Genomic DNA, 27125 nt, shown 5'->3' with positions numbered 1-27125 from the left:
GGAATGAAGGGACGGGAAGACCCGGCCCACTTGAACTGTCAACCTGTGCGGGTCAGTCCCAGCGCTGGCGTCCTCTGGGCTGCTTCTGTCCGCAGTCTGAACCTGCACCTCCTGCAGACCGACAGAGATTCACCTCCCGGGCCGCTCTCGGGAGTCTCCGGGAGGTTTCATCCCATCCCGGGAGATTCCAGGACAGTTCATGCTTTACTGCAATTTACTACATTACAGTAAATATTATTTATATAAAGATTTGATGAGTTTTGGAGCAAAATTCATTTGCATTTGAAGCTTGATCAGCTGAACAAACCACCGCAAATATTTATCAGAATGGGGTTGAGAATCTCTCTGTGCCACAGTAACTGTAAAACTGAAAGGAGTTATCCTCTGTCTCTCTGATACAGATTTATATAGACAGAGATACACGGTTTACCGCTCCAGCACAGACCACAGTGAACTTCACCTGGTTTGCTATAATACTCATGGGGATCCCGACACTGCCATGGCCTGGACATCTCGTCGCCTTCAACGATACAACGTAATAGCAACTGCAACAGCCTCTCAGCCCATCAATGTCGAAGGGGCCGACTTCGGGAATCGCCTGGTGACCTCAGCGAAACCCTTCGATGGCAAGGATTTCAGTGTGAGGATTGTCCCCGTTTTGTTTCAAGATGCCGGATGTTACAGGTGTTTTATTGTAAAAGGTGCATCAGTGAAGGATGAGGGCAGATCTCCATTTCTCACCGTTGATCTCATCACAGTGAAAGGTAGGAGACAGAATGCTGCCAGTGTTTTCACTGATGAACTCATTCTTTAAACATGAATTCTTAAACATTCTTTCCACAGTCAGCGCTGAACCGTCTGATGCAGCGAATAAATGACAACAATAGTGGTGTAGCGACCATAGAGATTAGTCCTAGGAGTCGAACCCTCAGATTGGCCAGCAAGGTCACGTGTGAGTGCGACGGTAGGGATTGGTCCAGGGAGTTGAGCCCGCTGATTGGACAGCGACGTCACGTGTGGTTTTGGCGCCCAAAACCAGTCAGTTGGGAGAGTTCTTCGAAGTGAACAGTTAGAATTAATGGTTGTCTGTAATCTCGTTCGTTATACTTTGTAATCGAATGTTGCTGTCGCAATAAACTTCTTCAACAAAGAATGAGCCTCCAGTGGTCACCATTCTGAGCATCTCACTCAGATGCTCCTAAAATGACCCCCATATTCCTCTTTGCCCCTTGAAGTTCTCTTTTTATTTTTGAAACCGTCTTGACGCATGAAAAAGGGTGCAATTCATGGAATAACAGTGGCAGTGGGGTGTTGTGTCCAACACTGGGCAGTGGGGTGTTGTGTCCAACACTGTGGGCAGTGGGGTGTTGTGTCCAACACTGGGCAGTGGGGTGTTGTGTCCAACACTGGGCAGTGGGGTGTTGTGTCCAGCACTGTGGGCAGTGGGGTGTTGTGTCCAACACTGTGGGCAGTGGGGTATTGTGTCCAACACTGGGCAGTGGGGTGTTGTGTCCAACACTGTGGGCAGTGGGGTGTTGTGTCCAACACTGGGCAGTGGGGTGTTGTGTCCAACACTGGGCAGTGGGGTGTTGTGTCCAACACTGTGGGCAGTGGGGTGTTGTGTCCAACACTGGGCAGTGGGGTGTTGTGTCCAGCACTGTGGGCAGTGGGGTGTTGTGTCCAACACTGTGGGCAGTGGGGTGTTGTGTCCAGCACTGTGGGCAGTGGGGTGTTGTGTCCAGCACTGGGCAGTGGGGGGTGTGTCCAGCACTGGGCAGTGGGTTTGTGAGATGCAAATGTGAGTGCTCACAATCACGATGCTCGAGACAATCTAGATAAACAAGTATTTTATTTGCAAGTCTGCAGAGTTGGGTGTCTCCCCTGTCGAGACACACCGAGGTCGGGAAAATCCCTTCTTTTTATTCACTTCATTTTACAATTGTTACACCTTTAATTCCTCCCCTTCGGGCTCCTTCCAATCGGAGCACTGAGGTGCACAATCTACCATCACCGCCCCTGTTGCCTTCCACATCATACAGTAATATTCATTTATTTCATTAGGCAAGCGCAGTACAGAGTAGTTCATGCCCTTCCTCTCCCCTAGTTCTCTGATTATTTTGGCCTTCCTCCCAGTTCTCTGATTATCTTCTAACACTTGTCCTTGGACTGTCACCATTTGTTCTTGCGGTTTATTTTCTCTAGCCGAGCACGGTCTGGTCAGTTATTTCTCAGGGTCCCTTTTTTTTTTAGTCGAGCATGGTCGAGTCAGCTATTTCTCAGGATCCTTAGTCTAAATCAATTATCCCTTTTTACCCCTCTCTCACGCTACTTTGATTTATACTATTTCCTCCTTTTCTAGTGCTAGCAGCAGAGTCTTTGCCTCTCTATATTCCTCATGCTGGTCATGCTGTATTCTAAAGGCCATCATGGCGATGTCGTTCTTTGTCAGAGCTGCCTCTATCAATCGCTGAGACAACCCCCGTATGCAGAGAATGATGCAACATCCGAATAGACACAGCAACCCCATCATAACTATCACTGATGTTAGGGCTGATGTAAAGATGTGCTTCCATTTCCCAAACCAGGAGTCTAGAAACTTGGTCCAGGAGGTGTCTACTCCTGAGTTCTCGGCCAATTCGATAGACAGGGAGGTGAGACTTGCTAGGGCCCTTGACACGGACCCATCAGGAGCAGTGTTGTTGGAGATGAAGGTGCAACATTGTTCCCCAAACATTACGCACACCCCCCCCCTTTCTCAGCCAGTAGCATGTCCAAGGCCATGCGATTTTGCCAGGCCATTAGGCTGGTAGCTGTCAGTTGTTCCGCTAATCCTTCAACCGCATCTCGAGTGTAATTTATAAAGCGTTATTGATTGTAGTATAGGTAGTTGATCCAGTCCACATTTTTATTAATTGTGGACCACCAGAAGAGTATGGACTCAAAGCCAGCAGCTATCTGGTTTCTGGCTTTGAATTCATCGGGTACCCCTCTTGGCACCCCTATTGCATCTATATAGATGTGTGTGTCGAATGATCCTCTCACCTCTCTCCTTTGTCGTCGGCCTCCTTCATTGATTTTGACCGCATGCTCTACTGCTATGGTGAAGGGCATCATTAGTTGTGTAAGGGTACAGGTTCCTGTCCATGACCCTGGTAGCCGGGGCCATAGGGTATCCTCTCCGCACCACCACCAGACATCGGCTCTACTGACTATCTGCTTTATCAGCCAGGAGCTACTGAACAGTGACCCCTGTTCCTCAGCTGTTATGTTATACGTCTGATTGCAGTTTAGCACCTCCCCCATTTCCTGTCCATCTGGGTTATATCTTGTATAGCACTCAAATCCTCCCCGAGGGGAATGGTGAATGGGGGAGGTCGAGGGTCTTTCCTTTGGCCCTTCGTGTTGTTGTTGCTAGCCGGGAATAGGTAATGGTAGCTCTGGCAGGTCTCATTCTTTGGTAGTATGGGATTCGTGAATAGTTGTAGTATACCTGACATAGCCCCAGGTGTCCTACTCCAATTCAGGGGAAATGGTACTGGGACCAGCTGAGGCTTAGCTCCGGCGCAGGCGTAGCAATTGGTTTGTTACATACTTCTGGCCGTGTACATCATCCAGGTAAGCCAGGAGTTGGTTCCCTTTTCCCCTGTTGGTATTCCCTCCCCATACAATTGCATTAATTCTATTTCTCCTGTTACTATCATTATCTTCAAATCCTTAGGCTCATATTCCGTGGTGACATTGCTGACTACCGGTGGTGCTGGGGTTGCCAAGGGATCCCTACTCTGACTGTCATCTATCTGGAACATTTCTCCCTTATCCTCATATTTTACTATATATCCGTCCCGTTCTACCTCTATTTCAAACCTCAGGCATGCGTCCTTCCCTGTTCTATCTGCACATATCCAATACCTACCACTTTCCTTTATTTGAACCCTCTGTATGCTTACATATACACGTCCTGGCAATCCCTTGTTTGGGTTTTGATATACTCTCCACCTATCAGTTTGATAGGTGGACTTTTGCCAATCTTCTCTGGATGAAGTGAATACCTTGCGCCAATTTTTACAGGGGTGGGTGCATACATACATTCTATAACCACACCATGATTTTCCTTTACATACATCAAATGGGATGGTGGTGGCCCTTCTATACTGTGGTATAGTGATTTTTATACATGCTACATTACTCACAAGCTGGGTAACCACCCAGCACCCGATCCACCAGCACGAAGTCTTCATTTTCCGTCCGGGGTTTTGGTGGATACCAAAGTCAATGGCTCCTTTCCTCCACGTACCGTCCACGGGCTGATATTGTCTGGTGGGGCCTCCACGGGACCCTTAAATCGACTTGCGTGTGTCCACCCTTTTTCTTTTGTTCGTACTGCTGTCTCGGTGGTTAATAACACAAGGTAGGGTCCAGTCCACCTAGGTTGCAACTTTTCTTCCTTCCACATTTTTATTAGTACCCAGTCTCCAGCCTTGACTGAGTGAATCGGAAAATCCAGTGGCGGGCTCTGGGCCAGTAATCCTTTAGTTTTTAGTTCTGCAAGAGATTGGGATACTGCCAGTAAATAGTTCCTTAGGAACACGTCGTTCCCTGGTATTGTTGGGACCCCTTCTATCTTTCCTAAGTACGGGAGCCCGAATAACATCTCATATGGTGATACCCCTATGTCTTTCCGAGGTGCCGTTCGGATTCTTAACAAGGCTATCGGAAGGCACTTAGTCCAGGGGAGTCTCGTTTCCTCTATTAACTTGGTGATTTGGGTCTTAAAGGTGCCATTCATTCTTTCCACCTTTCCGGAACTCTGGGGATGCCGCAATTTCCATTCAATCCCTAATGCTTCACATATCATTTTATGTGTTTTGGAGGCAAAATGGGTCCCTCTATCCGAGTCTATTGTTTCCACAATCCCATATCTGGGTATAATTTGCTCCAATAATACCTTGGCTACCGACTGTGAGGTGGCAGTTACTGTAGGGAGTGCTTCTACCCATCTAGTGAAATGGTCCACTACCACTAACAGGTATTTCCATCTCTGTATTTGGGGCAACTCGGTGAAGTCTATCTGTATTCTTTGGAAGGGTCTTATTGCTAATGGTTGTCCTCCTCCTGGGACTGCTCTCATGATTTTTTTGTTGATTCGCTGACATATTACACAACCCCCTATGACTTGTTTGGCCATGGTATACATCCCATGGCAAGCGTAGGTCCTGAGGAGGGTATCACAGAGGGCTTGGGTTCCCCAATGGCTTTGCCCGTGCAGCCTCCCTAATAACTCCCTTATAATTTCTTTGTTCAATAGCTGCTTTCCATCCGGTGTCCACCATTTCCCATTTCCTGCTCTTTTTCACCAAAGATAGGTATCTTTTCCTCGGGTTCCCTTAAAGGTATCAGTGACATCATTTCTACCGTCTGATCTGTGGCTGCTCTCTTTGCCACCTCATCCGCTGCCCTATTTCCTCGGGCTTCCAGGGTGTTACCCTTCTGATGCCCTGACACATGTGCTATGGCTACCCGTTCTGGTTTCTGCAAGGCCTCCAGTGTCCGTCCTATCAATTGCTCATGCGCTAATTCTTTCCCCCGTGCTGTTATCATTCCTCGCTCTTTCCAGATCTTCCCAAAGGTGTGTACTACCCCAAAGGCGTATTTTGAGTCTGTATACACTGTTCCTTCCTTTCCCTCCAATAGTTCCAAAGCTCTCATTAATGCGTATAACTCACAAGATTGGGCTGACCAACTACCAGGCAGCCTGCCGCTTTCAATTTCCTCCATAGTTTCCCCATTCACTATACCGTATCCATTATGTCTTTTTCCATCTATACATCTGAAGGACCCGTCTATAAATCACCGGCTTCCCTCGGCAAGAGGCTGTTCCTCCAGGTCTTCCCTACTCTTGGTCTGTAATTCTATTATATCACTACAGCAGTGTTCTGGCTTCCCTGTCTCGTTATCTCTTTCTTCGGGCGGGTACAGAAACTGAGATGGGTTTCAATTTTTGCCTGTAATCATGGTCAAATCGTCCTTTTCCATCAGGATAGCTTCATATTTTAAAATTCTAAAGTCCGTTAACCAGCTGTTGGATTTCTGAGCCAATATTGTTCTCACCGTATGTGGGGTGGAGACCACCAAAACCCCCCGAAGGTCAATTTCCTGCTCTCCTCTACTAGGACCGCTGTGGCTGCCACTGCCTGTATACAGACAGGCCATCCTCGTGACACTGGGTCCAATATTTTTGATAAAAATGCCACGGGCTGCCGGTTTCCCCCCCTCCTTTGAGTCAATACCCCGAAGGCTATCCCATTTTCCGCATTTACAAACAGATGTTGGGCAAGGCGTTTCTCAGCCCCTCTCGGTCTTGGGTCGCCCAAGGAATATACTGGGTTTGTCCTGCCTTTTTCAAAAGTAATGGCATCATTCTCCCCCTCAGCTCCTGTCTCTCGTTCACCATCTCCTGTTGTGGTTCTATCTGTATACTTTCCCACCTCATTCTTCTCTGGGCGTACCCCTGGCTTTCCTTTCTTTTCTTTCCATATATTTTTCCATCTCCCTTATCTCTATCTCTAAGCGCTTTATGGATGCCTCTATTTCCCTTCTACACTCCCTTGTTCTTTCCCCATCACTTTCTAATTCTGCTTCATTCTCACAATTTTGCCTTCTCTCTGATGCCTGCTGATTACTCGCCTGTGTTTCTGTGTTGCTGTCTCCCTCATACTCCTCATTTGCTGCCTGACGGGTCCCATAAATCTTTCTGTCCTTGAGGTCCCTGAGGTCCTGCAGCCTTTTGATGTCTGCTTCTAGTTCCCGTGCTTCTTGCTTCATCCTTTCCTTTTCTCGCTGCCCCCTTCTCTGTCTATATTCCTTTATGTCTTGTTCATCGTTCCAATTTGTGACTTCTCCCTCTATCTCCACTATTCCCTTTTACCAAAGGGCATTGCTTTGTTCTGTCCTGGCCGGAATAGGGAGGGGGATACCCAGGGTCCCATAGGCCCTGAGTTGATTTTTTCTCCTGAAGCTCCTGACTTTCATGCTGTTTTGGGGGTCTTTCACTCCTATTCTAAACAATTTAAGTACGTCTAGTTCGTTTTCCTTTTTCGTTACTCGGGTTTCTGATTTATCCTTAGGCTTATAGTTCTTAATTAACACTCCCATTTCATCACACATGTTTATATCAAAATATAAATATATCAAAATTTATATCAAAATTTATATCAAAATTTATATCATTCCGTGGGCCATTTCGTAACCAATTTTTTTGTCTTTTTTTTTCCATTTCTCAGTGTTTTTTTTAATATCCTCTTTGGATACGGGGAACTTCCTACTTAGTAGTTCAACTGCAGTTATTTTATTCATTGTATTCGTCTTATGTTATGTTAGTGCACTTGGCCAGTCAGTTTAAATGCAGTCCTTGTTCTCACTCCGTTCCGTCTCTATAGTCACTATGCTACCTATTACGCTATTTCTATCTTCTATAGTTCTACTATATTCCTTTAATATTTATTCCGAGGCATCGGCAAGCCTGTGATTCCAGCGATTCTTTCAGGATTTATTCTTCGCTTTCCCCTTACAAGCATAACAACTTTCCTCCAGATTAGGGGAAGCTTTTGAATTAACAAACAAATTTAATGCCTGCCGTATTCAATCCTCATCGGAGCCCAGTCGTGGCCACCAGACTGAACTCCCTTTGATCGGGTATTTCTGCCACTCAAAATAACAGAGTTGAATCATTTTTGTTTTCTCCAATCCCTGGGTTTTTCCCTGCCCCCAATGGCTCAACATTCGCCCCAACGGTCTATCAGGCGGAATGCGGGGGTTGGGCTTACCGCCCTTCCCCTCCTTTTTGGGCTTTCCGTTTTCACTGCCCATCCTCCCGATCGGAATTCCCCTCCGATCTTTTATCCTCCCGATCGGAATTCCCCTCCGATCTTTTATCCTCCCGATCGGAATTCCCCTCCGATCTTAGCTGTAATCGCCCGAGTAGTACTTAATAGTCAGTTTTCTTACCCGGGTCCTGTGCACAAGAATCACTCGCGATTTCCTGCTCCTCCCACTTGTTTCTCGAGTCTCTGGTCCAGGTATCACTCGCTCAAACCGCTGACGGCAAGCAAGGAGTCTGAGACCGCTGAACTCAGCGGGGTGCACCGTCCCTTCTTCCGTATACTCCCGTCAGCAGGCCGGAGTGGCGATCCCGGACGAGCCCCCAAGCTGTGAGATGCAAATGTGAGTGCTCACAATCACGATGCTCGAGACAATCTAGAGAAACAAGTATTTTATTTGCAAGTCTGCAGAGTTGGGTGTCTCCCCTGTCGAGACACACCGAGGTCGGGAAAATCCCTTCTTTTTATTCACTTCATTTTACAATTGTTACACCTTTAATTCCTCCCCTTCGGGCTCCTTCCAATCGGAGCACTGAGGTGCACAATCTACCATCACCGCCCCTGTTGCCTTCCACATCATACAGTAATATTCATTTATTTCATTAGGCAAGCGCAGTACAGAGTAGTTCATGCCCTTCCTCTCCCCTAGTTCTCTGATTATTTTGGCCTTCCTCCCAGTTCTCTGATTATCTTCTAACACTTGTCCTTGGACTGTCACCATTTGTTCTTGCGGTTTATTTTCTCTAGCCGAGCACTGTCTGGTCAGTTATTTCTCAGGGTCCCTTTTTTTTTTAGTCGAGCATGGTCGAGTCAGCTATTTCTCAGGATCCTTAGTCTAAATCAATTATCCCTTTTTACCCCTCTCTCACAGGGTGTTGTGTCAAGCACTGTGGGTAGTGCGGTGTTGTGTCCAGCACTGTGGGCAGTGGCACCATTGTGGGAATTGCTTATTCAGCAACGTTCTCAAAGTTGGCGTAGAAGATTGTCAGTGATCCTTTGGGATAGTTCTCCAGGCATCGGGGTTTAAGAAAACGTTGGGTAGAAACCCCAGCTGTTGTTTTAATTCCCAGTGAATTTCTTGTTTCCCAGCTGAAGAATCTAATGCAAGGACTGAGGGAAGAAACGTTACCCTGATCTGCTCCGTGTCAAAGGTCACCGAGTCAATGAGACTTGTTTGGTTCAATGGTGATGGCAAAGTCGTGGAAGATAAATCTTTCAAGGAGCTAAGGCAGGAGCAGATATCTTTGCAGTTAAACATTCCAAACGCTGATGCAGACAAAAGGAAATGGACCTGTGGTTTGTTTTATCAAAATACTCTCAAGGTTTTAATTCCGTATGAACTGATTTTTTTGCAGCACAATGGTAAGTGTCTTGTCTTCTGCTCTTTATTATTTCCACAGAAATGTAATGTTATTTCTTTTCTCTAATATATCTCATTTCATGACCTACTGTGTACTCCAATGACTCTCTGTTTCTCAAGACTTTGTCAGAGCTTGCCATTCATGGTGTACATCCCAGCCTCATTTACACCACAGAACACATCACCTCACAATTGTCTGAATTAAGCTCCATCTTTCATTTCTCAGCCCCTTTCACCAACACATTGATATCTCTTTGCAGAATAAGACCATTGTCCACACTATCAACAATTTCACTAATCTTCCTGTCATCTGTGAACTTATTGATCTTGCCTCCCATATCCATTTCTAAGACATTCATGTAGATTACATACAACAGGGTCCCATTACCAATCCTTGTGGTCATCATTAGTCACAGGATTCCAGGTGCAAAAACACCCCTCTATCATCACCTTCTGTCTCTTTGTTGCCATAGATTGAACACGGCTGCTGTCTGTTCTCAAATAAACCTTCCCTCCTCTGCCCTATCTTCATAATGTTTTGGGACACTGAGCTCTCCCTCCACTTTTCTCATCAAAAGGGCCAGTATGACTCTGTGGCGATGACTCTACGCTGATAACTGGGGTACACTGTTTAAGAATAAGGGGTAGGTCATTTAGAACGGAGATGAGGAACCTTTTCAGTCAGAGAGTTGTAAATCTGTGGAATTCTCTGCCTCAGAAGGCAGTGGAGGCCAATTCTCTGAATGCATTCAAGAGAGAACTAGATAGAGCTCTTAAGGATAGCGGAGTCAGGGGGTATGAGGAGAAGGCAGGAACGGGGTACCGATTGAGAATGATCAACCATGATCACATTGAATGGTGGTGCTGGCTCGAAGGGCCGAATGGCCTACTCCTGCACCTATTGTCTATTGTCTATTATGTGCTGGTCACAGAGGAACCTGGGACAATAATAATGGCAACAATTCTGAACCATTCGGTCTCACTCAGATGCTCCTAAAACTATCTCCAAATTTCTCTTGGCCTCTGGAGTTCCAGTTTATTTTTTAAAAGTCAACTTCAAGCATGGGAAAGGCTGAAATTGATGGAATATCTGTGGCTGTGGGATGTTGTGTCCAGTGGCAGCATTGTGGAAATTGGTGCTTTCTGAGCAACATTCTCAAATTTGATGCCAGTGATCCTTTGGGTTAGTTCTACAGGAATGATGGTTTAAGAACACATTGGGTAGAGACCCCAGCTGTTGTTTTAATTCTCAGTGAAATTCTTGTTTCCCAGTTGAACAATCTAATGTAACAACTGAGGGAGGAAACGTTACCCTGACCTGCTCTGAGTCTGAGGTCACTGAGTCAATGAGACTTGTTTGCATGAATGGTGATGGCAAAAAAGTGGGAGAGAAAATTTTCAAGGAGCCAGTGAAGGAAAAAAAATCTTTACAGATGATCATTCCAAAAGCTGATGCTGACAAAGGCCAATGGAACTGTGCTTTGATTCATCAAAATATGTCCAAGGTTTTAATACTGTGCTCTCTGCAGTCCAATGGTAAGTGTCTTATCTGCTGCTCTTTGTAGTCTCCACAGAAACCTGTTATTTCTTTCTCCTAATATGTTACATTTCATGATTTAGTGTGTTTGGAGCCTAAGGAATGGGGTACTGATTGAGAATGATCAGCCATGATCACATTGAATGGTGGTGCTGGCTCGAAGGGCCGAATGGCCTACTCCTCCACCTATTGTCTATTGTTTATTATGTGCTGGTCACAGAGGAACCTGGGATAATAGTAATGGCAACAATTCTGAACCATTCAGTCTCACTCAGATGCTCCTAAAACTATCTCCAAATTTCTCTTGGCCCCTGGAGTTCCAGTTTATTTTTTTAAGTCAACTTCAAGCATGGAAAAGGCTGAAATTGATGGAATATCCGTGGCTGTGGGATGTTATGTCCAGTGGCAGCATTGTGGAAATTGGTGTTTTTTGAGCAACATTCTCAAATTTGATGCCAGTGATCCTTTGGGTTAGTTCTACAGGAATCATGGTTTAAGAACACATTGGGTAGAGACCCCAGCTGTTGTTTTAATTCTCAGTGAAATTCTTGTTTCCCAGTTGAACAATCTAATGTAACAACTGAGGGAGGAAACGTTACCCTGACCTGCTCTGAGTCTGAGGTCACTGAGTCAATGAGACTTGTTTGCATGAATGGTGATGGCAAAAGAGTGGGAGAGAAAGTTTTCAAGGAGCCAGTGAAGGAAAAGAAATCTTTACAGATGATCATTCCAAAAGCTGATGCTGACAAAGACCAATGGAACTGTACTTTGATTCATCAAAATATGTCCAAGGCTTTAATACTGTGCTCTCTGCAGTCCAATGGTAAGTGTCTTATCTGCCGCTCTTTGTAGTCTCCACAGAAACCTGTTATTTATTTCTCCTAATATGTTACATTTCATGATTTAGTGTGGTTGGAACTCAAGGAACGGGGTACTGATTGAGAATGATCAGCCATGATCACATTGAATGGTGGTGCTGGCTCGAAGGGCCAAATGGCCTACTCCTGCTCCTATTGTCTATTTATTGATTAGCATAACTTTTAAATCTCGAGTCCATTGCATGTCTGTGTGGATACTTCCATTGTATATAGTCTAAGACTCAGAAGCACATGATATGATAAGGGTCACTTGTCACTGATAGACAATTTGAAGGTAATGGTGAATGTGTCTGCCTTTGCTGTTAGGCTACTCCTGAGCTAGGAGAACTGTTCCGTGTTTTTCACGGTGTCACTGTCAACGATTAATTTCATAGCCCAGTGATGTACAGTGGGGCAGGGAGATAAAGTTTAGTGCAGATGTAGTTGGAGATGAGGATCATCCTCAAAATGATAACACCAAGGTCACCTCTGCAAAATTCTCCAAATTCACGTGAAGGAGAAGTAAACCAATGCTGCTGTCCTCTCCCACACCAGCATCTCCACTGAGTCCTGATCTACACTCAGTTGGTTCAGTTGGGCAGGTCACGTTGATCACATGCCCAACAGCAGACCCTGAAACAGACACTATATTCAGTGATCAGTCATGGAAAGAGACCACCAGATGGTTGGAGGGAAAGATTCATGGATGTGTTCAAAGATGCCTTAAAATGATTGCAACATTTTCACTGCTTATTGGGAATCTCTAGCCCATAACTGCTGAAAGTTGAGAAAGATCATTCAGGATGGCACTGAGAGCATTAGATCCTTGCATTGAAAGTATACAGAAGCCCTATATAAACAATGGAAAGAGTGCAACTCCTCACGAACTAATCACTCATTCACCCTGTCAAGCTCCTCCTCCCCTCTCTGTGGAAGAAACTATATTTCCTGCATTGGCCTCATCTGGGAAGTCTGAAACTACTAAAACTGGAGTGGAAGAAATAAACATTCCACTGAGGAATGAAGACTTTGCTTGTCCTCTGCCTGTGCCTCAGTGACAGTAGGACCCTGCTCCGTCAGCCGCTGCACCAAGGGAGAGGCCACCCCCATGCCCACTCCCACTGTTGTGTCCCCAACCCTTGGATTGGAAACCTGTGCTAATGGCACTGCAGAAATCCATGTGGGAGGTTGGAGATGGGATCCCTGACACTCCTCGACATCTCTTCCATGCTGTCAGACAGGTAGAAGTCTTCCCATGTACGCGTCGTCATCACTGTTTCCATCAGACTCCTCTGGGGCAGATGTGACTTTGAACCTTGACCTCCAGGGTGCTGGTGCACAAACCTCCCCCATCCTTTGGCCTAACTACAGCCGGCTGCAGTTCCACTAACATTCCCGAGAAATGTTCCTATCATTCTGAACTGAGGTGTCCTGCAAGTACTGGAGCCTTGGGTAAATGGGTGTGTGAACAGATTGGCAACTGTGTGGCATTGATGCACTAGACAAACTTACTATAAGAAATGAAAGATTATGTATGAGACACACAAAGGAATTTTCTGCAGCATTGCAATAGAATAGTGTGTTCCAGCTGCACTGATAGCAATAGGCTGCTCTATTTCTTGAGAAAAAGAAAAAGAAATACATCTGCTTAAATTTGAAATAAAATCAGAGAAAGCTGGAATCCTCCAAATGGTCAGAGATCATCTGTGGAAAGAGGAACACAATTAATGTTTCTGATTGAAAATACTTTGTTAGAATCTGATGAGGATTTTCAGACTGAAAATTTAACTTTGCACTACTTCAGTTTGTTCTACAATCTTTGCACCATTGTGCTATGTTGGGCATTCCTCGTTGCAAACATTGTACCAGGTATATCAGTTGTATTATTTAATCAATGAGCTGCGTGCAAACAAGGAACTTTATTGCACTGAGGTGTAAATGACAATAAACTACTCTGATTAGTTTCTCTTCCCATGGACACTGCCTGATCTGTTGAGGGTTTCTGGCATTTATAGGTTTCGTGCTCCTCGTTAGAAAGGATTGATGATTGAAGCCATGAGACACCCAGTTGTGAACAGTTCTCTTCCAGCCATTATTTCAGTCTCAGCCCAGAGTGTGAGTGGCCTTTGTCCTGAGGCATCGCCCTGGGGAGTATTGTAGAGCAGAGGGATCTAGTAGATAGGTTGGTCAAAGCTTTCAGTACATTGGCCTGCATCCGGAAACCCTGGATGAACAAGGAGGTACAGAACCTGCTGAGGGCACGCAACAATGCCTTTAAATCTGGTGACACTTAAGCATACAGTGTTGCCAGATCACACCTGAGCAAAGGTATTAAAAGGGCCAAAGACACCCATAGGCAACGGGTGGAAGACCACTTCAACACCACGGACACCAGAAGCATGTGGCAGGGTGTCAGCGACATCACTGGCTACAAGAGCAGCCCTGCCTGCCCCCACACTGATATGGCACTGACCAACGAGCTTAACACCTTCTTTGCCCGCTTTGAAACTGGCAAAACCACCTTGAGTGAAAGAACCCCAGCCCAGGCGGTGGGACAGGTCTTGCAACTGAGCACACAGTAGGTACAACGCACTCTGCAAAGGGTCAACCCACGCAAGGCTGCAGGACCGGATGGAGTTCAAGGAAGGGTACTGAAGGACTGTGCTGAACAGCTGGCTGAGGTATTCACCAGGATCTTTAACCTGTCATTATCTCTGGCTACGGTCCCCAAGTGCCTGAAGTCAGCTATCATAGTTCCGGTGCCGAAAAAAGCAAAGATCTCCAACCTGAACGACTACCGCCCGGTTGCCCTAACGCCGATAGTCATGAAGTGCTTTGAGAGGCTGGTCCTCTCACACATCAAATCCAGCATCCCTGACTCACTGGACCCACATTAATTTGCATACAGGGCAAATAGATCCACAGAGGACACCATCTCTCTGGCTCTTCACACTGTCCTGACTCACCTAGAGAGACAGGGCACGTACGTGAGGATGCTATTCATAGACTATAGCTCCGCCTTCAACACGGTCAACCCCACCAAGCTCATCACCAAACTCCACCAGCTAGGCCTCAGCTCGTCATTATGTGACTGGATCCTGGACTTCCTGCTGGAACGACCGCAGGCAGTGAGAATGGGCCCGCACCTGTCCTCCACTATCACCCTGAGTACCGGCACACCACAGGGCTGTGTTCTGAGCCCCATGCTCTACTCCCTCTTCACACACGACTGTGTTCCTGCATTCGACACCAACACCATTCTCAAGTTTGCAGATGACACAACGGTGATCGGGCTGATCACCAACGGGGATGAAACAAACTATAGAGCGGAGGTGCAGAACCTGGCGGACTGGTGCTCGGATAACAACCTGTCCCTAAATACCACCAAGACCAAGGAGCTGATCATCAACTTCCGTAGGTCACATAACGGGGAATATGCCCCGATCTCTATCAACGGGGACAGTGTGGAGAGAGTGTCCAGCTTCAAGTTTCTGGGCACTCACATTTCGGAGGACCTAACATGGTCCAATAACACTGCTGCGCTGGTCAAGAAGGCACAACAAAGACTGTTCTACTTAAGAACACTGAAAAAGTCTGGTCTACCCCAACAGCTGCTGACGACCTTCTACCGCTGCACCATAGAGAGCATCCTAACGCATGGCATCCCTGTGTGGTACCTCAGCTGCACGGAGGCAGAAAGGAAAGCTCTACAGCGGGTAGTCCATAGAGCTCAGAGGGCCATCGGAACACAGCTACCAGACTTGGAGGGCATCTACAACACACGATGCCTCAGAAAAGCCACAAGCATCCACAAAGACTCTTCACACCCCTGCAACAGTCTGTTCGAACTCCTTCCATCGGGCAGACGATACAAGGCCTTCTATGCCCGCACCTCCAGACTCAGGAACAGCTTCATCCCCAGGGCCATAGCTGCTATGAACCGGTCCTGCTGAGCCGTATGGCCACAACGCATAGATCAACTTGCACTTTACCCTGTCCAAAACTGTTACAACTGTTTCGTTTCGTTGGGTTGCTGCTGTCTAAATTACCTAAATTATTGCATCATATGGGTGGCGCATTCCCAATCTCGTTGTACCCCTGGGTACAATGACAATAAAGATATATTGTATTGTATTGTATTGAAAAGTCCGGGAGCAGAGCAAGGACGCCCGTTGGCTGAGCAGTAAAGTAAGTGCTAGTTTAAGTGAGAAGTCAGGTAAATTGGACAATCAGGCAATTTAATTGGTGATATAAGCAATACTTGCAAAAGGGTGCAGCCCTGTTCAGGTGCAGCCCAGTGAGAAAAGTGCCCAGTGAGAAAAGTGCCCAGTGAGAAAAGTGCCCAGTGAGAAAAGTGCCCAGTGAGAAAAGTGCCCAGTGAGAAAAGTGCCCAGTGAGAAAAGTGCCCAGTGAGAAAAGTGCCCAGTGAGAAAAGTGCCCAGTGAGAAAAGTGCCCAGTGAGAAAAGTGCGAGTCTTCGGCGAGGAGGCTGAGTTGAGGAGGATACGATTGTTTTAAGCCAGAGCTGGTTACAGGCACAAGGTGATGGCGGAAAAGTTGGTGCGGTGTGTTTCCTGCAGGATGTGGGAAGACAGGGACGTCGCTGGAGCTTCTGGGAGCTACACCTGCAAGAACTGTGTCCAGGTGCAGCTCCCGAAGGGACGTGTGGTGGAGTTGGAGAGGCAGTTGGATGACCTCAGGGCCATCCGAGAATGCGAGAGTTTCCTCGACAGGACCTATTGTGAGGCTGTCACGCCAAGGGTCCAGGTCGAGCGAAGGTGGGAGACTGTTTCAGGGGGGAGTGGACGTGGACGTGGACTACAGGAGACCCCAGTGGCTGTGCCTATTGCAAATAGGTATACCCTCTTGGGAACTGTCGGGGCAGAAGACGTTTCCAGTCCGAGTGGCGGACCTGTTGGCAAGGATACTCGACAGGGGAGACCGAAGTCTGGAAGAGCCGTAGTGGTCGGTGACTCCATAGTCCGAGGGACGGACAGAAGATTCTGTGGCAGCAGGAGGGACTTGAGGATGGTCTGTTGCCTCCCTGGTGCCAGGGTTCAACACATCACAGACCGGCTTCAGAAAATCCTAGTGAGGGAAGGCGATCAACCTGAAGTCGTTGTGCACGTGGGCACGAATGACGTCGGGCGGAAGAGGAAGGAGGTGCTACAGCGGGAGTTTAGAGAGTTGGGAAAAGCACTGAAAAGTAGGACGTCGAAGGTAGTTATCTCTGGACTGCTACCGGTACCTCGTGCTGGTGAGGCCAGGAACAGAGAGATAGAGGGTATGAATTTATGGCTGAGGGGCTGGTGCAGAGAGCAGGGATTTAGATTTCTGGACCACTGGGATCTCTTCTGGGCTAGGGGTGACTTGTACAAAAGGGACGGGTTGCATCTTAACAGCAGGGGGACAAACATTCTGGCAGGCAGGTTTGCTAGTGTGACACCTGTGGCTTTAAACTAAGTAGTGGGGGGGAGGGGTTAACAAATTGTGAATATGAAGATGAGGTAAAAGGGAATACAGGAGATATTGCAAAAGACTCTCGGAAGAATGGGAACAGAAGTTCTAGAGCGGAAAAGAAATTAAGGGCAGGGCCAATTGTGAACGATGTGAGAGGGGAGGTAAATACAGAAGTTAAAGTGTTGTACTTAAATGCGCGTAGTATAAAAAATAATGTGGATGAGCTTGAGGCTCAGTTAGTCATGGGCAAGTATGATGTTGTAGGGATCACTGAGACATGGCTACAAGAGGACCAGGGCTGGGAACTGAATATTCAGGGGTACACAACGTATAGAAAAGACAGACAGGTGGGCAGAGGGGGTGGGGTTGCTCTGATGGTAAGGAATGATATTCATTCCCTTGCAAGGGGTGACATAGAATCAGGAGATGTTGAATCAGTATGGATAGAAATGAGAAATTGTAAGGGTAAAAAGACCCTAATGGGAGTTATCTATAGGCCCCCAAACAGTAGCCTCGACATAGGGTGCAAGTTGAATCAGGAGATAAAATTGGCGTGTCAAAAATGTAATGCTACGGTGGTTATGGGAGATTTCAACATGCAGGTAGACTGGGAAAATCAGGTTGGAAATGGACCCCAGGAAAGAGAGTTTGTAGAGTGCCTTCGAGATGGATTCTTAGAACAGCTTGTACTGGAGCCTACCAGGGAGAAGGCAATTCTGGATTTAGTGTTGTGTAATGATCCTGATCTGATAAGGGGACTAGAGGTAAAAGAGCCATTAGGAGGCAGTGATCACAACATGATAAGTTTTACTCTGCAAATGGAAAGGCAGAAGGGAAAATCGGAAGTGTCGGTATTACAGTATAGCAAAGGGGATTACAGAGGCATGAGGCAGGAGCTGGCCAAAATTGATTGGAAGGAGGCCCTAGCAGGGAAGACAGTAGAACAGCAATGGCAGGTATTCCTGGGAATAATGCAGAGGTTGCAGGATCAATTTATTCCAAAGAGGTGGAAAGACTCTAAGGGGAGTAAGAGACACCTGTGGCTGACAAGGGAAGTCAGGGACAGCATAAAAATTAAGGAGAGGAAGTATAACATAGCAAAGAAGAGTGGGAAGATAGAGGATTGGGACTCTTTTAAAGAGCAACAAAAGTTAACTAAAAAGGCAATACGGGGAGAAAAGATGAGGTACGAGGGTAAACTAGCCAATAATATAAAGGAGGATAGCAAAAGTTTTTTTAGGTACGTGAAGAGGAAAAAAATAGTCAAGGCAAATGTGGGTCCCTTGAAGACAGAAGCAGGGGAATTTATTATGGGGAACAAAGAAATGGCAGACGAGTTAAACCGTTACTTTGGATCTGTCTTCACTGAGGAAGATACACACAATCTCCCAAATGTTCTAGGGGCCGGAGAACCTAGGGTGATGGAGGAACTGAAGAAAATCCACATTAGGCAGGAAATGGTTTTGGGTAGACTGATGGGACTGAAGGCTGATAAATCCCCAGGGCCTGATGGTCTGCATCCCAGAGTACTTAAGGAGGTGGCTCTAGAAATAGTGGAAGCATTGGAGATCATTTTTCAATGTTCTATAGATTCAGGATCAGTTCCTGTGGATTGGAGGATAGCAAATGTTATCCCACTTTTTAAGAAAGGAGGGAGAGAGAAAACGGGTAATTATAGACCAGTTAGTCTGACATCAGTGGTGGGGAAGATGCTGGAGTCAATTATAAAAGACGAAATTGCTGAGCATTTGGATAGCAGTAACGGGATCATTCCGAGTCAGCATGGATTTACGAAGGGGAAATCATGCTTGACAAATCTACTGGAATTTTTTGAGGATGTAACTAGGAAAATTGACAAGGGAGAGTCAGTGGATGTGGTGTACCTCGACTTTCAGAAAGCCTTCGACAAGGTCCCACATAGGAGATTAGTGGGCAAAATTAGGGCACATGGTATTGGGGGTAGGGTACTGACATGGATAGAAAATTGGTTGACAGACAGAAAGCAAAGAGTGGGGATAAATGGGTCCCTTTCGGAATGGCAGGCAGTGACCAGTGGGGTACCGCAAGGTTCGGTGCTGGGACCCCAGCTATTTACGATATACATTAATGACTTAGACGAAGGGATTAAAAGTACCATTAGCAAATTTGCAGATGATACTAAGTTGGGGGGTAGTGTGAATTGTGAGGAAGATGCAATAAGGCTGCAGGGTGACTTGGACAGGTTGTGTGAGTGGGCGGATACATGGCAGATGCAGTTTAATGTAGATAAGTGTGAGGTTATTCACTTTGGAAGTAAGAATAGAAAGGCAGATTATTATCTGAATGGTGTCAAGTTAGGAGGAGGGGGAGTTCAACGAGATCTGAGTGTCCTAGTGCATCAGTCAATGAAAGGAAGCATGCAGGTTCAGCAGGCAGTGAAGAAAGCCAATGGAATGTTGGCCTTCATAACAAGAGGAGTTGAGTATAGGAGCAAAGAGGTCCTTCTACAGTTGTACCGGGCCCTGGTGAGACCGCACCTGGAGTACTGTGTGCAGTTTTGGTCTCCAAATTTGAGGAAGGATATTCTTGCTATGGAGGGCGTGCAGCGTAGGTTCACTAGGTTAATTCCCGGAATGGCGGGACTGTCGTATGTTGAAAGGCTGGAGCGATTGGGCTTGTATACACTGGAATTTAGAAGGATGAGGGGGGATCTTATTGAAACATATAAGATAATTAGGGGATTGGACACATTAGAGGCAGATAACATGTTCCCAATGTTGGGGGAGTCCAGAACAAGGGGCCACAGTTTGAGAATAAGGGGTAGGCCATTTAGAACGGAGATGAGGAAGAACTTTTTCAGTCAGAGGGTGGTGAAGGTGTGGAATTCTCTGCCTCAGAAGGCAGTGGAGGCCAGTTCGTTGGATGCTTTCAAGAGAGAGCTGGATAGAGCTCTTAAGGATAGCGGAGTGAGGGGGTATGGGGAGAAGGCAGGAACGGGGTACTGATTGAGAGGGATCAGCCATGATCGCATTGAATGGCGGTGCTGGCTCGAAGGGCTGAATGGCCTACTCCTGCACCTATTGTCTATTGTCTATTGTATCAGTCAGTATATTGAGTATAGAAGTTGGGATGTTATGTTACAGTTGTACAAGATGTGAATGAGGCCGTATTTGGAGTATTGTGTTCAGTTTTGGTCACTCTGCTATTGAGAAGGTGTTGTTAAACTGGAAGGAGTGCAGCAAAGATTTATCAGGATGTTGTCTGGACCAGAGGTCCTGAGCTATAGGGAGAAGTAGTCAGGCTTGGACATTATTCCGTGGAGGGCAAGAGAGTGAGGAATGAGATTATAAAGATGTATAAGATCATGAGGGGACACAATCATTCACTTTATAAGGTGATTGGATTTATGTTTATGTAGGAAAATAACTGCAGATGCTGGTTCAAATCGAAGGTATCACAAAATGCTGGAGTAACTCAGCGGGTCAGGCAGCATTTCAGGAGAGAAGGAATGGGTGACGTTTTGGGTCGAGACCCTTCTTCAGACTTATATTTATTCTTCTCTTGGGTGCAATCTTTACATGTGAATCTAAACATTCCCACTGCATACAATTCCAAGTTTGATGATTTCAGTGATAATTTCTTCAATAGGCTTGACACCTGAATAATCTCACATCCGGTACCATAGTTGCACCTTGACTGTAGTAAATAATTCATATTACAGACATTTCCAAACAAAATTCGAACTGTAGATTTCACAAGGACCAATAACAGCCTTCAACTACTACAGAAGTAACAATTATATCTTTCCCTGCATAATCCAAAATAAAGCTATTTCTGATTTTAAGACTCCTGTATTTCCATCAATGTCCAATGCTACAGATCAAAGTGTAAGCTGGCGGCGCGCATGGACGCAGCGGCTCACAGCTCTCCCTTTCGGTGCGTTTTATGTGTGTTATCTGTGTTATGTCTGTTAGTCAATTTTAGTCATGCAAACCAGGCAGATCAGGCAAATCCTACTTACAACCGCAAGGATCTTCTGATCATAGGATTCCAGTGCAATCGGGACCTTATGCGCGAATTTCCACACCCGCGAAATATACCGGAAGAGATAGCCAGGACACCGGGCTCTCCGTGGATAGATGTCGGCGCGAACAGGCGTCGCAGGCGGAGGAGAAACAGGAAGCAAAAGCGAGGACGCCGGTCCGGTATACTTGCCAAGCTAAAGAGACAGCCACACAAACCACCGCTACCCAGCATGTTCCTCACCAACGCCAGATCCATCATCAACAAAATGGACGAACTAAAACTACAGATATCAGCAAACAAACTCGTGGAGGACTGTTGCATTCTCTTAGTAACAGAGACATGGCTTCATCCACTTATCCCAGAAGGAGCCATTGAGCTAGCCGGTCGTACAGCGTTTCGTTGGGACAGAAACATCGACTCCGGTAAGAGCAAGGGGGGGGGGGTTATGCATTTACGTGCACAACAACTGGTGCACTAACATCCAAATCATGGATAGCCATTGTTCTCCTGATCTGGAGTCCCTAACAGTTAAATGCAGGCCTTTTTACCTTCCTCGTGAATTTACAGGGGTTATAGTAACAGCAGTCTACATCCCACCGAATGCTAACGCTAGCACAGCTTTAGGCTACCTACTCGGTGCAATAAACTCACAACAGAGCACATATCCAGAAGCAGCCCACATCATAGCCGGGGACTTCAATCATGCAGACCTAAAGTCAGTTCTCCCGAAACTTGAACAACACATAAGATGTGCTACCAGGGGGAAAAACACACTAGACAAGGTTTATTCAAATATTAAGAAGGGTTTCAGGTCAGCACCACTACCACACCTGGGGCAGTCAGATCACCTGTCCATATTCTTAACTCCAGCATACACCCCACTCAGGAGGAAAGCTCCAGTCACCATAAAGACTGTTAAGACATGGCCTGAAGGAGCTTCCTCGCAGCTGCAGGATTGCTTCGAAAGGACCAACTGGGATATTTTTGAGGATCAGGACTTGGAGGAGTACACATCAACTGTACTTTGCTACATCCAAAACTGTGTTGACAATGTCACCGTCGACAAACGCATCCGGTTGTATCCCAATCAGAAGCCCTGGATGACAAAGGATGTCAGGTCTCTCCTCAAGGACCGTAACACCGCCTTCAGGTCTAGTGATAGAGCTCTATACAGTGCTGCTAGAACCAACCTGAAGAGAGGCATCAAGGATGCCAAAGCGTCCTACAAGAGGTAGATTGAGGACCACTTTACCAACAATGATCCACGGCGGGTATGGCAAGGCATCCAGCACATCACCAACTACAAGACCAGCAACCGCACGACTGCCGACGGCGACGCCTCGCTGGCAGAGGAACTTAACTGTTTCTTTGCTCGTTTCGAGGTGAAAGCTACAGTGGCAGACATAACACCCTCTCCAGCACCTGACAGCAACACCTTCACTGTGCAGGAGTATGATGTTAAGCGCGTGCTCAGAGCAGTGAATCCCAGGAAAGCTGCAGGCCCCGATGGTGTGACGGGCAGAGTGCTGAGGGAATGTGCAGACCAATTATCTGAGGTCTTCACAAAAATCTTCAACCTGTCCCTTTTAAAATCCACCATCCCTCCCTGCCTGAAGTCCGCCACAATCATCCCACTGCCGAAAAAGTCTGTCATCAGCGGCCTTAACGACTACCGTCCGGTAGCACTCACACCGGTCATCACAAAGTGCTTCGAGAGACTGGTCCTGCAGCACATCAAAGCCAGCCTCCCACCCACCTTCGACCCATACCAGTTTGCCTACAGAGCAAATAGGTCTACAGGGGATGCCATCGACACTGCTCTTCACACTGCACTGACCCACCTTGAACACCAGGGGAGCTATGTGAGGATGCTCTTCCTCGACTTCAGCTCTGCCTTTAACACGGTCATCCCGAGCAGACTGGTCACCAAACTTTCTGACCTTGGATTTTCCCAAACCATCTGCCAATGGATCAAGGACATCCTGACCAACCGCCCCCAGACCGTCAAAATAGGCCCTCACCTCTCCTCCACCATTACACTGAGCACCGGCTCACCACAGGGCTGTGTGTTGAGCCCCATCCTTTACTCCCTCTACACTCACGACTGCGCCCCCACCCATCCCACCAACACCATCATCAAGTTCGCGGATGACACGACTGTGGTTGGACTCATCTCAGGAGGAGATGAGACAGCCTATAGGGATGAAATCCAAAGGCTGGCAGCATGGTGTTCAGTGAACAATCTTGTCCTGAACTCCTCCAAAACAAAGGAACTTATAATTGACTTCAGAAAAACCAGTGTAGAATACGACCCACTCTACATCAATGGGGTCTGTGTGGAAAGGGTACCCGCTTTCAGGTTCCTGGGTACGCACATCGCAGAGGATCTTACCTGGTCTACCAACACCATCACCACAGTAAAGAAGGCACAGCAGAGACTCCACTTCCTGAGGATCCTCAGGAAAACCAACCTGCAGGAGAAGCTCATGATGTCCTTCTATCGCTGCTCCATCGAGAGTGTGCTGGCATACTGTATAACCACATGGTATGCCAGCTGCTCAGAAAAGGACAGGAAGGCCCTTCAGAGGGTCATCACGACGGCCCAGAAGATCATCGGCTGCTCACTGCCCTCCCTGGAGCACCTGTTCAGCCTACGCTGCCTCAGTAGAGCAGGCAAAATAATAAAAGATCCATCCCACCCCGGCCACCGTCTGTTTGTTCATCTGCCCTCTGGTCGACGTTTCAGGTCGATCAAATCCCGAACAAACAGACTTAAGAACAGTTTTTACCCCAGGGCCATACGAGAACTGAACACTACCTTCTGCACTAGGCAACACCGTTAAAAAATCTTGTACTTAATATAATTGTATTTATGTATTTATTTGTTTTTGCATTTATTGCATATATGTTTGTACGCACCATCAGGATTGGCTATTTTTTAATTTCGTTGTACTCGTTGCAATGACAATAAATGAATATTATTATTATTATTATTATTCACTGGAGCCTGTAAACTGATGGCATAATGTTATATCAGTGAATAAAACAAAATAAAATACAAAGCATTTTGTGTACACATGTTACAGAAACAGACCTTTCAAACCCATGCATGAGGGTAAAATTGAAGGAAAATTACACCTTTGTAAAATGGACATTTCTTTATATAAACCCAAGTGTGTGTGTGCGTGTGTGCGTGCGTGTGTGGGGGGGGGGGGGGGGGGGGGGAGTGGCATGGGCATGTCTCTCACATTGAAACATGGAAAATAGGTGCAGGTATAGACCATTCGGCCCTTCAACGCCATTCCATATGATCATGCCTGATCATCCAAAATCAGTACCCTGTTCTGGCTTTTTCCCCTTTATCCCTTGATTCTCTTGTCCCAAAGAGCTAAATCTAACCCTCTCTTGAAACCCCACAACTCACTAGGTAATGGATAGGACAGATCTGGAGAGATATGGACCAAACACGGGCAGGTGGGACTAGTGTAGCTGACACATGTTGGCCACAATGGGCAAGTTGGTCCATGCTGTATCACTCTATTGGCTCTAATAGCTCCTCAGGCAATAGGGCCAAGAGTGAGAATTCAGAACCTGGAGAGTCTCAGCTGTGAGTCTGTATCCACTCCCGCTTGTGTAGACACCGCACTGAACACCTGGTTCACATCAGTTTAGATAACGGATCAACCAATTTTGTGTATATTCAGACACATCTCATTCACCCAAAAATTATTCACAATGTTCCAAAAGTAATGAAACAGAAATTATGAAAGGGAAGTACTCGGGTGTAATAGACAAAAAATAAAAGGTACCCTGGATTAGCACAAATATTTCTCACTCTTGACACAATATTTCTCACTGTGTCCCAGTGTCTAATTCAGAATGTTTTGATGTCACATCAAAGACAGGAGTATTTAATTATGAAACAAGATGGAGAATGAAACTAAAAATATCAACTTTGTCCTTCACAGTGAGAGCACTTCCAGACATTTGGATCATCACGGTTCTGGGCTACTTGTCGATTAAACTGGCCGTTGCTCTTGGACTAATTTGTTATTCATGGAAGACGCACAGGGTGAGAATTTCATGAGCTTTTCAATATATGAAAAACCAATGGCGCGGTGTCTCTGACATTGAGAAAATAGATGTTCACAGAACATATTAGAGTGGCAACAATCTGTATTTTAGTGTTTGGCAGAGAACAGTGCAACACAGAAATAGACCCTTTGGCCCATAATGTCTATGCTGAACATGATGTTAAATTAAACTAATCCCTTTTGCCTGCTCATGATCCAAATCTCTCCATTCCCTGCATATGAACGTGCCTATCTGGAAGCCTGTTAAAAGCCACAATCATAAATGTTTCTACCACAATCAATCTATAAACTTCATGAATTAAACATTTTCTGTCATTTCTCCACTCACATCTGCAACTAATCTATCATGCCAATCAGGATGCCCCATCTATGCTAGTCACATTTGCCCACATTTGGCCAATACCCCTTTAACCTTTTCTTATCATTTACTTGTCCAAATGTTTTTTAAATGCTGTTACAGAACCCTTCTCAGCTATCTCCTCTGGCAGTTCATTCCAGAAACTTCTCACCATCTGATTGAAACAAATTGCCTCTGAGGTTCCTATGAAATCTTTCTCCTCTCACTTTAAACCCATGTCCTCTGATTCTTGATACCCAACCCTCGGTAAATGACTCTGGGCATTCACGTATCTATTCCTCTTTACAATCTAACCTTGTAATTTTGTAAGATATCAAATTTGAAAGAAGACTTTATCAATACAAAATTGAAAACAAAATTACATATTCATGATGATATTGGTGTGTTTTTGTTTACATGAAATGGCCATGAAAATGTTTCCAACTTGATCTGCAACCTCTTACCTATCACTTTCAGTCTATTGTTTATCATTGAAGGGTAAACTCTTTATTTAAAAGCATATTTGTTGCTCTTGTTTGATACAGTGCAGCAGAAATCCATGGGAAGTTACAGGACACGTCACAAACGATTCAAAAGAAGCTGTTGCATTGCAGACCCTGAATTCTGCCCCTGATGTGAGAGGTCAGAATGAATGACCCAGCGCAGGAGGCCATTCAGCCCATCAGGCTCATGCCCAAGGAAATTTGTGTTTCTGGAGAAAAAGAATTGAGCCAAACGGAGCCTTTGGAAATAGATTTGTGGATTTATGTGCATTGCTTTGTGCTTGTTTGGTATGTTGCCGGAGTCGGTTCTATCCCACAGTGAACATGTCAACAGTCGCTGTCCTGGTGTTGGTTATTTCCCTTCGCAAAGACAATCTCCTCAAGTGAAAATGATTCACTTGCCATCTTTGCCAAAAAAATGCGTAAATACACTGATTTAACTGCAGAGAATGTAAAGGAAGAGTTGGAAATGCAGAATGTAGCATTTTTGGGAATGGAATTCTTTACTTTCAACCTAATTTGTAGCTTTCCTCCTTTGTACCTGCTCAGACTTAACGTAATTGTAGCATCAAGCTTTTAAATGCAATGCATTTTCTGCCTGATTATTTACAAATGAGAGTCAGTTTTCTTCACACTGATTCGACATCTGTATTCAGCTTCCACAGATGTTGTGGAAAAATAAAGAAGATAAATTATGCAACAAAAAACAAAGACCATTGCTGGGAAATGTGCTGTCCCTTCAGCTTGAATCTCAGAAGGAGAACAACTAACAATAATGATTTTACTGAAAAATGAAATTTCAGTTCTCACTCAGGTGTAGGAGTGAGGGAGAACTGAACTGTCGGAGGTTGTATCTATAGGATTATATAATCACCCGTACGTTGCCCGCAATCTCTGGGCAGCATGGTGGTGTAGCGGTAGAGTTGCTGCCTTACAGCGCCAGAGACCCAGGTTAGATCCTGACTAAGGGGGCTGTCTGTACCTAATTTGTACATTCTCCCCATGACCATGTGGTTTTCTCCAAGATCTTTGGTTTCCTCCCACACTCCAAAAAATGTACAGATTTGTAGGATAATTGTCTTGGTATAAATGTAAA

General features: G+C 45.9%; 1 protein-coding gene across 1 annotated transcript; it reads left to right on the top strand.

Annotated features, from left to right (window-relative positions):
• The first annotated feature begins 418 nt into the window (after positions 1–418).
• LOC144599913 (uncharacterized) lies at positions 419–26641 on the top strand. Its single transcript, XM_078411177.1, has 3 exons — positions 419–764; positions 25064–25167; positions 26072–26641. The coding sequence occupies exons 1-3, from the start codon at positions 500–502 to the stop codon at positions 26180–26182; spliced, it is 480 nt and encodes a 159-aa protein (XP_078267303.1). The 5' UTR covers positions 419–499; the 3' UTR covers positions 26183–26641.
• Positions 26642–27125: the final 484 nt, after the last annotated feature.

This window comes from Rhinoraja longicauda, chromosome 14 (assembly GCF_053455715.1).
Source record: "Rhinoraja longicauda isolate Sanriku21f chromosome 14, sRhiLon1.1, whole genome shotgun sequence".
Lineage (NCBI taxonomy): Eukaryota > Metazoa > Chordata > Chondrichthyes > Rajiformes > Arhynchobatidae > Rhinoraja > Rhinoraja longicauda.
This window is presented reverse-complemented; position numbering and strand designations above follow the sequence as displayed.